Source organism: Sander vitreus, chromosome 13 (genome assembly GCF_031162955.1).
Source record: "Sander vitreus isolate 19-12246 chromosome 13, sanVit1, whole genome shotgun sequence".
In the NCBI taxonomy this organism is placed as follows: Eukaryota; Metazoa; Chordata; class Actinopteri; order Perciformes; family Percidae; genus Sander; species Sander vitreus.
In genome coordinates, this window is record NC_135867.1 from 25,096,098 (window position 1) to 25,112,333 (window position 16,236).

The 16,236-nt window shown below is 41.1% G+C and overlaps 1 protein-coding gene across 1 annotated transcript; it reads right to left on the bottom strand.

Moving 5' to 3' along the window:
* Positions 1 to 595: 595 nt before the first annotated feature.
* On the bottom strand, positions 596 to 16,236 carry stt3a (STT3 oligosaccharyltransferase complex catalytic subunit A). Its single transcript, XM_078265240.1, has 18 exons — positions 16,130 to 16,236; positions 15,213 to 15,332; positions 15,045 to 15,105; positions 14,824 to 14,945; positions 14,406 to 14,551; positions 12,621 to 12,711; positions 12,425 to 12,531; positions 12,174 to 12,338; positions 11,022 to 11,202; positions 9,547 to 9,702; positions 8,666 to 8,757; positions 8,271 to 8,426; positions 6,617 to 6,805; positions 5,786 to 5,902; positions 4,386 to 4,488; positions 3,042 to 3,230; positions 2,253 to 2,368; positions 596 to 989 (listed from the first exon to the last, which is right to left on the bottom strand). Exons 2-18 carry the CDS (start codon positions 15,298 to 15,300, stop codon positions 951 to 953), a joined length of 2,118 nt encoding a protein of 705 aa, XP_078121366.1. The 5' UTR covers positions 15,301 to 15,332; positions 16,130 to 16,236; the 3' UTR covers positions 596 to 950.

Genomic DNA, 16,236 nt, shown 5'->3' on the forward strand with positions numbered 1-16,236 from the left:
GCTTTAACTTTATTTTTAGGATGTTTGCCATTGGGTTAAACTAGGGATGCACCGATCTGACTCAGTCCCGATACTGATGCCTGGGCTTCCTGTTGATACCGATGTTGAATTAATACACTGTATAGCTTCCACCTTATACCTTCCTTCCATGTGGAAGACACTAAAGGCACCAGACTTTTCCAACTAAACATTACTTTAACTAAGACATAACATGTAATGTATTGAATTCTTGTACACAACTCTTCCAGAATGCAACACGTGACAGAGGGAAACAAACCTGGATTGGCCCGTGGATCTGTTCCTTTTTCCCCCCCGATTCAGCTATTTTGTCTATCGGGACCGATATCCGATCTTAATATCTGATCAGTGCACCCCTAATTTAAAGTAAAACAAGCTACAGCTATTTTTCCTTTGCAATCCCAGACTGGATAAACACTGTAGCCAGACTATACTTCAGGACTGGAAATAATGAGATCCTATCATTTCAGATTCCCAAACTGCTCAGACTAGTTTACCTTCCTTAGTTCCCATATTCATTGTCTCAATCTATTCTGCGCAATTGTGTGAGAGGGGGGGAAAAAAAGACAAACCACTATTTCATCACGTTTAATCCCACTTTAATTGACCACATTGTAAAAACCCAGAGCGCGCATACATGACCGCAGCTTTCTTTTGACCGCTTCATGGCGAATTACAGTACGCTTCCTGACGGACTGGACGTTTTGACACCAGCTCCCTCTGATCCCAGATGAGACATTTCATTATAACAAAATAAAAAAAAGAAAAAAAGAAATTCATTCACAAAAACAAAATCTCTTTGATGCAATTTTCTTCCTACCCCCAAACAAAAGTATAAAAAAGTACTCCTCTCTCGCTCTCATCTGCCGACCACAGGGGAAGGTGTTCAGTGCTGTGTGCTAAAAGGCTGTTTTCACCGCCGTCTGAAGGTTTTATGTCCTTGAAAGACCCCGGTTGTCCAGATCTTTGACCTAAAATATCAAAAAACAAGACTTGGTCAGAAAGGTCTACAAGTCAAACTTCATTAAAACAAGATGAAGCCGGCCTCAGACAGACTAATCTAATCTATCACCAGTCTGATTTGAAATGTATTCCAGGTAGAGCTGCAACATTTCCATTTCATTTTGTCCATTAATACAGGGGTCGTCAACATTTTTTAAGCCAAGGACCCCTCAACAGAGAGAGAGACGGAGCAGGGACCCCCTACTACATATGTTGTATAAAATGATGTGTATTAAACTGGGCCTACAATAGGCCTGCACGTTAAATCGTTATAAAAATCGCGATCTTGATAACTTTTAAATGACTTCTTTTCTCCTTCAATTATTTATTGAAAGCATTTGACATTGACATGTTTTAATTATGTAAAGACATGTTCAAGGAGTTCATCGTGATATCAATTCTAAAGCTAAAACAATTGTGATTCATATTTTCCCCCCGAATCGTGCAGGCCTAGCCTACAATAACATGTAGGGTGGCCTAAAGCCTTCACTCATACCTTTATAGTGCATAGAATAGTAAGCTATTCAAATACTTGTTGGCATGATTTTATAAACCATGGTTTTATTATTAAACATACATCTTCAGGATGAACTGTATCTGTGGGTGGCTATATTTGTGATTATCTTACCTATAGGCCATCAAGCCTAGCATCAGTGGGTGTGTGTGTGTGTGTTTTTCACAAGTAGGCTGATTTATATTTGCTAATATGTTGGATTCATGATAAGACATTTTAGTTGTTTTTTCAAACTTTCAAAATCTGAGGACCCACTAGATGCCCCGGACCCCCTGTTGAAGATCTCTGCATCGATAGATTATTCATTATTATTCATAAGTTGCAAATTCTCACATGGAACCATACAAAATAAATACATTTGGTGTTACTGCTTGAAAAAAAAAAAAAAGGAATAGTATCAGAACAGTTTTTTTTTATTAGTTTTTGGTCAACTGACTAATTACTAATTGACTAATGGTTACAGCTTTAACTCCAAGTTTAGGTTGTAAAGAAACGTAATTCACCCTTCTGTATCAGTTTCCCTTAACGTGTCATGTGTCCTGATTTCTCACATTTCCCCAGAGGGATGGCTTCAGAACATCTGATCTGACCGTGGCCAGTAAACCCGTTTGGTTCCCAACAGTCATTATTATCATCATATCGGTTATTATTATTACCGATATGATAATATGATATTATGTCAAAGGACAGGGTAAGGAGAAAAAGGGAGTGGTTTTACCTTGTATATCCTAACCAGCCAGTGCTCTGTTGTGTAGGCCTCCTCCAACACATCCAGCTCAAAGTCTTTGTTCCCGATCTCAGCGTTCCTCACTCGGTCATAACCAGGCGGGCGCTCTGCAGAGAAGATCAGGGGGATCATCAGAATTACAGCGGTTTCATATTAATGAGGAGGACCAGAAACACCGACGTGCCTGCTCTTGTCTCGTCTGCCGACAGCGCAGCCGGTTCAGAAGCAGATACGCCAGCTCATCTTCAAGTTTTGGCATAGGAGTTTCCACAGGGCGTTCTGTGTATCTAGGGCTGGGCTATAGGGAGGAAATCTGATATCACCATATTCTTGACCAAATACGTCAATGTCGATATTGTAAGGCTGACAATTGGTGCTTTAACAAAATATTTTCACAATGAGATTTTAGATAAATAACCATCAATAATGTGGATATAACGACTAAGTGGTTAAAAGGCAAATAATAGAAATAATAAGAACAGCTAGAACAAATTGCATCACTTTACTGTAATGCGGCCTTAAAAGCAGGAAAAGACACCACTTGCCATACAACGATATTTTGATATCCAAAATCTAAGACGATATTTAGCCTCATATCGCGATATCGATATGAAATCATTATATTGCCCAGCCCTATGTCTAACTGTGGTTAAAGTATAGAGTAGCATATAAAAGGAAGGAGCTGCTAAACTAAACAGTCCTTTCAAAAATGCTTACATTCCCAATAGGCCTCTTAAAGCAAGGTAAAAGCGGGTCATACGATGCTGTCGAGTTACTCACTGGCCTCTGTGTAGACCTGGCCGAAGCGGTAGTAGCACATCTTGTACATGAGGCAGTTGAGCAGGACAGGCGAGCCCTCGCGGTCCACTCGGAACTCTCCGGTGGGAGTGTAGTAGTCGTGCTCCTTGATGTGTTTGCCCGTGTCCGTGCTTCCCCCGATACGGACCATCCACAGAAACTTGTTGATGTCTGAGGCAGACAAAGGGATAAATTAGACAAAGTGGTGCTAAAAATGCCTTCTGAAATATTATGGCTCATTTTTTTTTTAGCTGCACTTTTCTGCCACATTCAGTGACACATTTGTTCAATGACAAAGTAACAGCCGTTTAGGGAGCGAGCAATGCCATTACTTTATGCAATGAATGTGCGAGTCAAATATTTTCGTGTACAGAAAAAAAAATCAGTGAAATGCAACTCCAGATTCCAAAATGCATGTTCGACCACCATCCTGTTTATTACACTGTAGATTAAAAATTAAAAAATGTAAAAAAGAAAGAGGGAGGTGTCCTAAACTGTGGAGTCAGGATGGTGGAAGTATAGACCTGCTGCCTCCTGGTGACATTACCTGTTTGACTGGTGCCTTCCTCATAACTGAGTGTAGAAGAGAGGTGTTCCAGGTATGAGTATAGGCTGATTTTCAGCTATAACACAAACTCATTCAGTTCAGTGCTTGTGTTTCGTGTTTTGCCCTCCATAGTGTTTTAAAATGTTCTTGTGGCAGCGATAGAGGCAGTGATGTTTCCCGTTTCCTGTACGGGACTCTCACACCGCCTCAAACCACAGCTCACAACACTGATAAGTCTGATCTCTGTTACATGTCTCAACTATTCGCTGCAGGCCCGCTGTGTTTTTTTGAGTACCCCACCCCTGCGGCAACCCCCGCTGCAGCCTAAACACACTACCCCCATTCAACATGAATGGAAAGACCTGAGTCTTTGCCGGACCGGCAGACGGCCGACACAGGCTGTCTGATTGCGGCCTTAAAAGCCACAGCGCTGTAAGTGCTTCTCAGCACTATTACAAATCCTTAGTTTTAGACTTGTATTACAAATGATTACGGATACATTTTTAATGACATTTAATAAGTTGAAGAACATATTTCAATGAAGTAAAGTCTTCAAGTAATGCCCCTTTACAGTACTTACAGCCACTCAGTTAATCAAGAGGAAAAAAATCCAATTCCTGTTGCACTGAAAACTTCCCAGTTCAATTCAATTCCCAAAATACACCTGAGGATTCCTCTCTACAAGATTACGTGGTCAAAATGAGAACAGAGGGAATGAGGTAGACAGATTTAATAACACAGCTGTTACGGACTCTGATCTACTGAAAAGTGGGACGTACCATCTGAGGAATAGCCCGTCAGTCCTCCAAAGATGACCAGGACGTAACTGACATCCAGCTCCCTCATGATCTCATAGGCCCTCTCTTCTGTGGACGCCATGGCCTACAGAACAGACAGCAGCCCAGTCAACACAGCAGCACTTCATACTAGAGCTAAAACCAGTCCACTTTTTGCTGTACAATTAAATTGTCTCAGAAATAAATGGATCCCAGTATACATCTTTTGGTTATATCTTATGTGACCCAGATAATGTAATTACACAGCCTATGTAGTATACCACGCCTCTTTATTATCATAAAACACTGTATATTTTCTTAAATTAACATAAAGTAGAACATTTATGCTCATCAATAAAAAAAATAAAAAAAACAACATCTAAACAAAATCAACAATTACCATCAACAGTCATACCCTTTAGGACTTTAGCTAATGTTAGCAATTCATTACGGTTAAAACAAAAAAAAAAGCAATTATGTAAAAGAATTTGCGATTAGACACTTTTTTATTTTTTTTTTTTTTTAAATACTGGTTACAGGCCTACTTCATACACATGATTCCCCCGAAGGTTACCCAGCTCACCTGTCCAACTCTGGAGATGTGTGTGTTGTTCCACGTGTTGTTGTCCACTAGAATGGTTCGGTTTGCCATGGCGGTTATCTGATAGCCATAATCCCACCATGACATGACTTTGGCATCCTGGAAACAAAACAATAACTCAAAACCATGGAGGGGAGACCCTTTAATCTAATGGCTATGATGGTGCATAACTCCTGATCGGTTTACTCCTGACCGTTAGCCTACTACTCTTTGGCCGGCTCGCAAGCCCAAACAAGTGTGTGTGGCGCGCCTGTTTTGTTTCCGGTCTAGCTAGATCCGGTGTGGTGGTGTAGTTTTTCTAACGTTACTAGTTGTTGCAACAGCATGTGAAAAAAACTACAAAGTTTGCTAAGCCAAAAAGAACGTTAATCTCGCGTTAACGCCGTTAATCTCGCGTTAACGCCGTAAATAACGCATTTAACTGACAGTACTAGTTTTTATTGGAATAGTTAATACCTTTAGCTTTTCTGATAAATGTTCTGTGTTTGACTTCAATGTTCCACGCACATTAAAAGAAAAACACTTCTATCTATGTTCTCATCCTTGCATAAGAATATAGCAGCAGTTTTGATGGCGTCTCATGTTATAATAATAAAAAAATAAAAAAAACAACATCTAAACAAAATCAACAATTACCATCAACAGTCATACCCTTTAGGACTTTAGCTAATGTTAGCAATTCATTACGGTTAAACAAAAAAAAAAGCAATTATGTAAAAGAATTTGCAATTAGACACTTTTTAAATACTGGTTACAGGCCTACTTCATACACATGATTCCCCCCGAAGGTTACCCAGCTCACCTGTCCAACTCTGGAGATGTGTGTGTTGTTCCACGTGTTGTTGTCCACTAGAATGGTTCGGTTTGCCATGGCGGTTATCTGATAGCCATAATCCCACCATGACATGACTTTGGCATCCTGGAAACAAAACAATAACTCAAAACCATGGAGGGGAGACCCTTTAATCTAATGGCTATGATGGTGCATAACTCCTGATCGGTTTACTCCTGACCGTTAGCCTACTACTCTTTGGCCGGCTCGCAAGCCCAAACAAGTGTGTGTGGCGCGCCTGTTTTGTTTCCGGTCTAGCTCGATCCGGTGTGGTGGTGTAGTTTTTCTAACGTTACTAGTTGTTGCAACAGCATGTGAAAAAAACTACAAAGTTTGCTAAGCCAAAAAGAACGTTAATCTCGCGTTAACGCCGTTAATCTCGCGTTAACGCCGTAAATAACGCATTTAACTGACAGTACTAGTTTTTATTGGAATAGTTAATACCTTTAGCTTTTCTGATAAATGTTCTGTGTTTGACTTCAATGTTCCACGCACATTAAAAGAAAAACACTTCTATCTATGTTCTCATCCTTGCATAAGAATATAGCAGCAGTTTTGATGGCGTCTCATGTTATAATGCTCCGTGACATGTTGTACCTGTGACACAGGGAATATTGAACTTTAGCTAAAAAAAAAAAAAAAAAAAAAATAAAATAAAAAAATCGCAAATTCAAATTGTAATCGCAATATCTGGAAGAACAATTGCAATTAGATTTTTCTCTCTCCAAATAGTTGAGCCCAACCCCCCCCAGTTAAGAACTCCTTGCTGACTCATTCGTTATCTCTTCGGCTCGGACTGACCTCAGGAGTGTTGTGGCGGAGCCAGTAGTAGGCCTCTCTGAAGTCGTCGAAGATGATCCGGCTGCCGTCACCGCCGCGCGCCGACAGGACGATGGAGGGAGAGGAGTAGGCTTCGCTGGTCACCCAGGTCGAGTGGAAGGTGTATGTGATGAGGAAGAAGGCCATGACCAGAATCATCCCGCTGGCAACCTGGTATGAACGTGCAACACAGGAAGTCATCAGGGGCACGTTCACTCTCAGAACGGCGTGCACTATGTTGCTACGGTCCCCTGGTTGAATGACATGTTTCCTCGGAACGGTGTGGAATGGTGTGGAACGGTGTGGAACGGTGCGGAATGGTGCGGAACGGGCTTCGAGATGGGTTTTCTAGGTGCGTTGAAATTAATCACTGCAATCGACGCATGGCGATGCGGACCTGGACGATTCTGCATTGATGCAGTGACAGACCATAATTAGGGTTGGGTACCGAAACCCGGTTCCACTATGGAACCGGTTCCTACGCAACCGGTAGGAATCGGACCAGATTAGAACGCAAATTTTGGTTCCGCTTAATGTGTCGACTAAAATATTTTCCCTCCGTCGCTCCGAAAACAGACGTAAAAATATCACACTCTCTGTAGTCTACCGTTAGCTAGCTACCGTAAATGTTAATATATTGGTAAATTCAAATAATTTTCAATTAAAAAAATAAAAAACCTCTATAAAAGAGCCTTTCTTTGATGGCATTTTTCAGTTTTTCAAGAATCGGTTTAGGAATCGGAATCGTTTTAAAAGTACATCGGAATCATAAAAATCCAAACGGTACCCCACCCTAACCATAATCGATTATTGCCTACTGATGTTACTCGTTGATTTTCCGGTCGCTGCTTTCTTTTTTGTTTTTGCCTGTTGTCTGCTGTGTTCTGACTCAGGAAGTGTCTTTATTAAGAGCAGATACAATAAAAAAGAGGAGTTCATATATATATCTGACTGCCGGAATGTGTTAATGAAAGCCATGTGTAGTAATATATCATGATATTGAGGAGGTGACGCGTCGCGATGATATCGAATCAATTTGAATCGTTGACAGGATTATCGTAACTGAAGATTCACACCCCCTAATGTGTTCTCTCGTTTGGTGGGCGTGCCTCTTGTTTATTGGCTGTGTCCCAGGTGATACCCAATCAGCAGAGACGTGTCTGTAAACCAGTGGTGATAAAAAAAAAAATAAAAAAAAAAAGGCAGAGCAATTGCGCACACAACAGGGTGTTCAACGCACCCCCGTTTCAGTTAAAATAAAACGTGTTGCTACGTTTTGTTGGGGCTGAAAGTGACCCAGACTGAAATATATATAATATGCTATGCCTCTCTTTAGAATGGAATTGCACTATATCAGTCAGAGTACACATCTGTTCAGGAGAGATTTTCAACTTTTATAAAAAGTACTATTACCACAATGCAAAACCACTCCATTACAAGTAAAAGTCCTCTATTTATAATTCTAAAAATACACAAAAACTAAAAGTGCTTAAAGTATTAGAATAAAAGTACTTGTTCTGCAAAATAGCTTCTGTGACTAATATTTATTATATATACACAGTATATGATTGTGTCTTATTTGATTTTCTTTCTTTTAAAGTATGTCGATTGTTCGTCAGTCCCTCAGGCCTCCTACCTCATTTTTGATGGGGTAGGTGGCATCCTGCTGCTTCTTGCTCTTCTTGTCTGGCCTGCTGACATCCAAATTCTTCATGTAAGTGGTTAGCACCTGGGACACACCGATGCCTGACAGGATGCACATGACGGGAGCCAGAACCAACATCAGACGCACCTGAGGAGGCAACAGACAGGCAAGTAGGTGAGGTATAAAGTTCAAAATATACAGTACATCAAGGAATCACTTTCCTAAATACATGTTTTTTCCCCCCATTTCCCTGCGTTGCGTTTAATGATGCGAGTGTGCCATCTTCTGGTGACACTGTTGAAATGTCACACATCCCAAAAGCAAACTGATCAACGGCTCTCTGGAGAGTCCTTGGAGACGAACACGGGGCTCTATACAGGACGTACCATGACAGCCGAGAAGTACATGCTGGTGACTCCATACATGATGATGAAGATCCTGGCGTCAGACAGGTTGTTGAAACAGTAGTAAAGACCAACTGTAAGGAAAGGGAAGGTAACGGTCAGTCACAACATAGTCTAGATCGACGACAGTTCATTTCCAGGATAATTGCCGGGATGTGCGTCGCCGTTCTCAAACTCTGTTCGCTTCGGGAAACAACAACAACCTTCCAGCTAGCGAGCTACACGCTGAAAATGGCAAGTTTTTAAGAACATTTGGATGGTGCAACAAGACAGGCCTGCTTGGTTCTTTCAGGGAATGATTGTAAAGATTTACAAAAAATGTTTAGGTAATTTCCTCTCAAACTGGGAGGTTTTGGGACCGATTGGTGGGATTGCTGTGGACCAAGTACACACGGAGATACACTGGTAAGAGACAATGAAGTTTAACCATGTACAGTATCCAGCTAATTTAAATAGCTCACGTTACTGTATTGTATCAACAGTTAGCTTCATTTAAAATTATATGTGGCGTTTTTTGGGGTGCAAATGTTCCACCAGAACAAGTTCCTTCCAGAGACTATTCAGCAGAGCCACCGTCGCTGCATCCGGAGCTTAGCAGCGCCCAAGACGATTGTGATTGGTTTAAAGAAATACAAACATCCCAGAGCGTTTTTTTTTTTTTTTTTTTTCACCTATCCCAGAATGTATGTGTGGCGTAGCAAGACATTACTCCACGGAGCTGTGCAGATAGGTCTGGCATTGCGAGACTAGTCAAAACCCAACAAAGAATACACCAAGCTATGTGCCTCATTTGCATGAAAGATGGAGTGATCCTACATTACAAACCCCCTTGTTGCTAGTTGTGTTTCTGAGTGTGCACTCGCCTGGGAACATGAAGACCAGCAGCTGCAGGTCAAAGTAGTACGAGGACCAGGTTGTGGGCTGGTGCTCAGAGACGGAGGCGATGATGGGGATGTTGTTCTTGGCATAGGAGGGATCCAGCAGGGAGTAGAAACGACCGGTCCATGGAGAGATCTTCCCTAGGGGGAAATATACTTTGGGTCAGTCACGGTCTAAAGTAGGGATGTCCCAACCAGCTTTTTTGGCCCTTGATCCGATTTTTTAAATATTGAATATCTGCGAGTCCCGATCAGATACTTGTAGTTGTTAAGGTAACAGAGTTGCACACCGGTTTTTTTTTTTTGTTTACAAAAATAACTAAAGTAAACAAACTAACTAAAAGAAGTCTTAAGCTTAATACATTTAACTTAGTGCAGCAAGTGAGTCTTTTCTCTCAACACCAACAACAGTTGTCTTTAGGATCCCAGCAAACCCCCAACCAAAGAATAAGTTCCCCGCTGGACAACGGAAACTAAAGTTAGTGATGCCTCTCGCGCTTAATAGTCAATCTTTGATTCTCTTCTCAACTCTGCTGTCGGCAACCTGTGGGCGTGATTTCCTGGTGGAATCAAGGATGAAGTGCGGTGAATTGGAGTAATCCACTTCTGAAAAAAACAGATGACTAAGAAAGAGACTTTTTTTTTTTCTTCTCGTTGGCAAGGGCTGACAAGCTACGAGACACTCTGTGGACAGACACTGGTGAGTGGCCGCGCGCTAGGGGTGCAAGATATATCGACTCAATATTGCAATACTGTATATCGAAAGTGTCAGCAATCAGAGAAGCAAAAGAAAAGTTGTGTCCTGTTCCCTTTATATATTTCATACTGTCCAACCAGTAGAACATGTCCTGTTCTGTAGACATGGTCCTTATTTATATATTTCATACTGTCCAACCAGTAGAACATGTCCTGTTCTGTAGACATGGTCCTTATTTATATATTTCATACTGTCCAACCAGTAGAACATGTCCTGTTCTGTAGACATGATCCTTATTTATATATTTCATACTGTCCAACCAGTAGAACATGTCCTGTTCTGTAGACATGGTCCTTATTTATTTATTCATGTTGGACCAGTCCAATATGACCGTCAGTTGAAATAAACCTTGTGTTGTAAGAAAACGTGTTTCATTTGTTATGAATCTATTTTGTTTTCCCATAACTTTTGTAATTTTACATACGTTTAAAAAGCTCGAAATGAATATCGATATCGCAATATTCATAATCAATATCGCAATATCACATTGTCAATATCGTGCACCCCTACTGCGCGCCATCTTGGTTTGAAAGTGCCGGCGTCCAGGCAGTCTGGCGGGACATCCCTACTCTAAAGCAAAAGAACTTCAAATCAGTTTTTCACAAGAGCAAAGGAGAAGGTGGGGAAGGAGTGAAGCAAACATTTCCCCCCTCCACTACCTTTGCCAGTGGATCTACTGGTGCACCTTGTCAACCCTTCTTACCAGTCAGCATGAGAACAGTGCCCACTGACAGCAGCATGAAGCCCACCAGGGAGATGACGCTCTTGAACAGCACCTCAAATTGCTGGGCGCTGAGTTTGCTGCGCAGGTAGTCCACAAAGGCGTGAATTTGGCACAAGCCAAACACACCGAAGGCTGCCATGTGCTCCGATGACTGCACCGGCTGGAACGTGAGAGAGGAGAGGCACAGAACAGAGTCAAACACTGACTTTTGTATTGTAGGGCTGCTCGATTATTTTGGGGGGGAGAAATAAAACAATTCAGAATCAATTATGTTGGTCAATATTGAAACTACAATGATTTAACACAATTACTCATTGACTTTTGGAAAGATGTTGCATTGATTGAACTTCAAAAAACAAAATAAGAGTTTACTTGCCAAATTTAACGTGCGAAATAATCGTTTTTCCCCCGATTATTTTGAATGAATTGCACAGCCCCATTCGGGGTACCTGCGGGGTCTTGAAAATGTCTTACATATATTATTCGAAAAATAAGGCCTTAAAAGTCTTACATTTCTTTAGAAAGTCTTACATTTCATTCACAAAAGCTCAAACATTTGTATTGTCCTTTCACAAGATTAAAACAACACAAAGCACGTACAGTAGGTACTGAGTACTACAATCAAATGTTATATTGATTCTTTTTATAGCCTAAAATCCTTTCTTGCGATTTATTGTGCAGCCCTAGACCATAGTAAGATGCAGGGTTCATACGCATTTTAACCAATACTATTCCATGACTTTTTGGCAAATTTCCATGCCTATGTATTCCTGAAAATGTCAGTCGACATTATACAATAAGAATAAAAGTCTGTGTTAAGTTCACCCTCAGAGGTTTAACAATGAAATGAATGACAATTTATGTGGTTCATGTGTGGATTCGTAATATCGTACCCCGAATAGAACGGTGAGGTTAGGACGAAGTGAAATACATTTATTAATCACATATTATTATGCTGTGTTAAAAAAAGAATTCCATGACTTTTCCAAAACTTTCTGGGTCTTTTTATGTTTCCAAAACCATTCCAGGCCTGGAATTTGGATTTTTTAAATTCCATAACTTTTCCAGGTTTTTAAAAAAAACTTATGAACCCTGAACATGCGTAATAAGATAGTAACCTTTTGACCTTACCTGGAAACCAACAAAAGAGATCTGCATGGAGAGGATGGTGCCCAGGCAGTAGACTGTGCAGTAAGCCACGTAGATTCGGTGAGAGAATCGGCCCGTGAGCATCAGAACCAGCACGTGGAGGGGGATGAGGTTGATCAGGAACACGTAGCCACCCCATGAGGAAACCTAGACACACACAAGCACCTTATCAGGACCTCCATCAACTCGGAATTCACGCAATAAAAACAATATGCAGTTTTAGGTCTCCTCACCATGTAGAAGTAGGCCAGCGCGCACATGGACGACCAGTACACCGAGCCCGTTTTCACAGCCTTGATCCACATGTAATAGGTCAACAGCATGCAGAAGATGGCAATACCTGACGTAGGATAGCACAGAGGGATGCCATTTACAATCTTTCCGGGAGGATTTATTCAAATAGCAGCGTAGTGCACGGCAGGCGTTTACCTTCGTTATCATAGGAGCCAGCAACAGAGCGAGAGATATAACCAGGCACCACTGCAATCATGGCAGCAGCCAGGAGCCCAGCGCCTGCATCCTACACAGACAAAAGGCTTTTTAGTGCCAAGAGGGTGTAGGGCTGCACAATATGAGGAAAATATGCAATATCATTGTTGAATATAGCAAGAACAATATTACTTGTGATAAATAAACAGATATTAAAGTGTACTCAGCTATGCATTTCTGCTGCTTTCAGTATTCTCCAAGTGTCTTTCGTGATATGTCCCAAACTTTCACGATATGTACAGTATCTCACAAAAGTGAGTACACCCCTCACATTTTAGTAAATATTTCATTATATCTTTTAATGGGACAACACTGAAGAAATTACACTTTGCTACAATGTAAAGTATTAAGTGTACAGCTTGTATAACAGTGTCAATGTGCTGTCCCCTCAAAATAACTCAACACACAGCCATTAATGTCTAAACCGCTGGCAACAAAAGTGAGTACACCCCTATGTTAAATTCCCATAGAGGCAGGCAGATGTTTATTTTTAAAGGCCAGTTATTTCATGGATCCAGGATACTATGATCCTGATAAAGTTCCCTTGGCCTTTGGAATTAAAATAGCCCCCCCACATCATCACATACCCTTCACCATACCTAGAGATTGGCATGGGGTACTTTCCATAAAATCATCTCTCAATGCAAATCAAACCAGCTTAGGCCAACTGAAATAGAACCATGCACAAGCTGTACACTTAATACTTTACATTGTAGCAAAGTGTAATTTCTTCAGTGTTGTCCCATTAAAAGATATAATGAAATATTTACTAAAATGTGAGGGGTGTACTCACTTTTGTGAGATACTGTATATATTGTAACAGTTGATATTGCAAGGTCGATAAAAAAACGATATATTGTGCAGCCCTAATAAGGGGTACATCATTATATCAATTAAAGCTTATTGAACCAAATTTGTTTTTATCTGCTGTTTTTTATTCTTCTGTAAAGCACGTTCAGTTACACTTTACTTGAAGGTATCTACATAAGAGTGACATGACACTGTCATGAATGTTTCATAAACATTATAAACAAGTCATAAACGTTTATGACTTAACGCTTCTGTCATTAAGGGTCATTCTGTTTTTGTTATGACAAGTTAGGGTTCATGTCACTCTTATGAAGATACCTTCAAGTAAAGGGTTACCATACTTTGTAGCCATGTTAAGACAAGTGCTATGTAAATAAAAGTGTATTAATATGACTGATAGGATTGTAAAAGGGGTACTCCACTCGACAAGCTCCGTTTACCTGTCACAAGGAGTACTAGTCAACCTGCAATCTGTTGTACAATGTCCTCTGTAGCTCGTAACATTCTTATGTCTGAGAAAATAACCCTGATGATGTCATATTTATCTTATTTTGGGCTTAAGACGCCAAATATTTTACAGTAAGCCGCCGTTATCAACAGTTGGTGTGTCGCTCAAAAGATGGTGGGCAAGAAGGGCCAAACGAAAGTCACTTTTGAGTTGCATTATGGAAATTGTAGGATCCATTGTAGGATCCAGAGTTGAACCCATACTAGTAAAAACTACTCATGATATCTCTGCTGCTTTGATTTTGACCACTCTTTTGAGTCCATTACATTTACTCCAAGTGCAAAGCTAAATCACAGAAGTCACCTTAAAAAGGAAAAAAAAAAAAAAAGTTTGCATTTTCTGAAGAGTTTATGACAGTATTAAGAGTAAATAACAGTTTTTCTTGTATCTTATGATGCGTTTTCTACCTTCAACTCCTTGGTGAAGTGGTAGGTGACTATGGCGGTGAAGGAGGAGAACAGGGGAGCCAGGAAGACACAGACATTACGGATGTCAATGGTGATGTGGAAGAAATGTAGGGTGTGGTACAGGACAGCAGAGGTGATCATCAGTCCTGGAGAGAGAGAGAGAGAGAGAGAAGTGGGGGGTGGCAGTAGCTCAGTCAGCAGGGCCTTGGGTTGGGAACTGGAGGGTTACTGGTTCAAGTCCCCATTCAAGGACCAAAGTATGGTGGTAGACTGGTAGCTGGAGAGGTGCCAGTTCACCTCCTGGGCACTGCCAAGGCCCTGCTCTCCTTTTCACATCAAACAACCCTAAATAAAGTTGATATGCCCACATTAATCTACTTGTACTGTGCTCTCTAATCATTTCTTTTCCGATTCCTACCTGGATAAATGGTGCCACCGATGATCCTCCCCAGAGGGTACCATGCCCTGTCATCAAACCAGTTGTGAAACTTATAAAATCCTTCTTCTGCCAGGAAGCGGGTGGTACGGTAGTTAAAGTACCTGAAGGGAAGAGGAAGGTGAAGGTGAGGCATTACTTTGGAGGTGGAACATCTATTAACAATCCTCGGAAATAAACGCCGCGACAGAAGTAGCGCTTACGGATCAAACTCGTGGATGACACTTTCAAACCTCAAGACGGAAAAGAGTCTGGTGGAGAATGCTGCAGAGAAAGAAAAGCACATGGATCAATGTGTCCCGTTTGTTTGGTTTTTTTAGTATCAGCGAGACCATGCTGCTCTGGTGTATGGGTGAAAGTAGAGGACTCACAGAGAATGGCAGCCATAGACAGGATGAGCAGCTTCAGCAGCGTGTCCTGTTTCTCATAGGACAAACGGAGGAAGCCCATTTTGGACATTTTGGCGAGGTTAGGACAGCTCACCGTACTACCTAATGGGAGGAAGACAAGCACTGTTACACCTAACAGGTACAAATAGGAGGACTGTGTAGAAAAGCCCAATGTTGCCAAATATAAGTTTCATTTTTAAAAAGAAAAAAATCCTGCTAAATAATCCTTTCAGTGTCAGGTTTTAAGCAAGCCAGATATTCATAAAATCAAAGTCTTTCATCTGTAAAGAGTCAACTTCCATATCCAGTCCAACCAGATAAGGCCACGCACTAAGATGTGGCGTCAGGAACCAGGAAGCACCCACTCTGGAAAACTTCTGCAGGGATTTGTGCCCGTCTTCTTCTTATTGTATTTGGAAGTTTTTGCAAAGCGAAAACACAAGTCAACAAGCTCAACAGAGCTCTAAATAATGCTAACTTTAGGACCTAGCTAGCCTTATGCGGACTGTTAACTGGCAGTTAACCAACCTTTTCAACACAGAGCAAGGAAATGAACACCAGCTAATATTTGCTCACTGAGTTAACTACTAACACGCATTATGCGCACATTTAAAATGAAAGCAAGCATTGTTTTAGCATAGACAGCATCTTAAAGCTGCTCAACATCAGGCCGGCTAATGTTGATGCTGCTTTCATCCAGTTAAAAGTGTGTGAGCAGCTAGCTAGCTAGCGAGGCTAACCTGATAGCTGCTGTATAATTCACAGCCTAGCCCTGCCCCTTTTCCCTGACTTATTTTTAAAAATATCAGCGATAACTGCACATATGGCTGCAGGACAATAGCCTAAAATAAAAAAAAATCGGTGCTCCTAAATGAGATTTAATGTTCAGTAAGACTCACCCGCTCCGTTCCTGTTACTCACACTATTCACACACAACCTTCACCGTGACCGAGTCCCGCCCCACCCACGCCATGCTGCGCGTTTATTGGTTAAACGTCAGTCAACA

What these genes read in the sequence shown, in the direction of transcription:
- stt3a (XM_078265240.1), bottom strand. Translation starts at nt 15,300, where the DNA reads ATGTCCAAAATGGGCTTCCTCCGTTTGTCCTATGAGAAACAGGACACG. An exon ending in TGTACTTCTCGGCTGTCATG is followed by an intron (nt 8,427 to 8,665) that starts GTACGTCCTGTA and finishes TTGCCTCCTCAG; the next exon opens with GTGCGTCTGATGTTGGTTCT. An exon ending in CCTACCCCATCAAAAATGAG is followed by an intron (nt 6,806 to 8,270) that starts GTAGGAGGCCTG and finishes CGTTCATACCAG; the next exon opens with GTTGCCAGCGGGATGATTCT.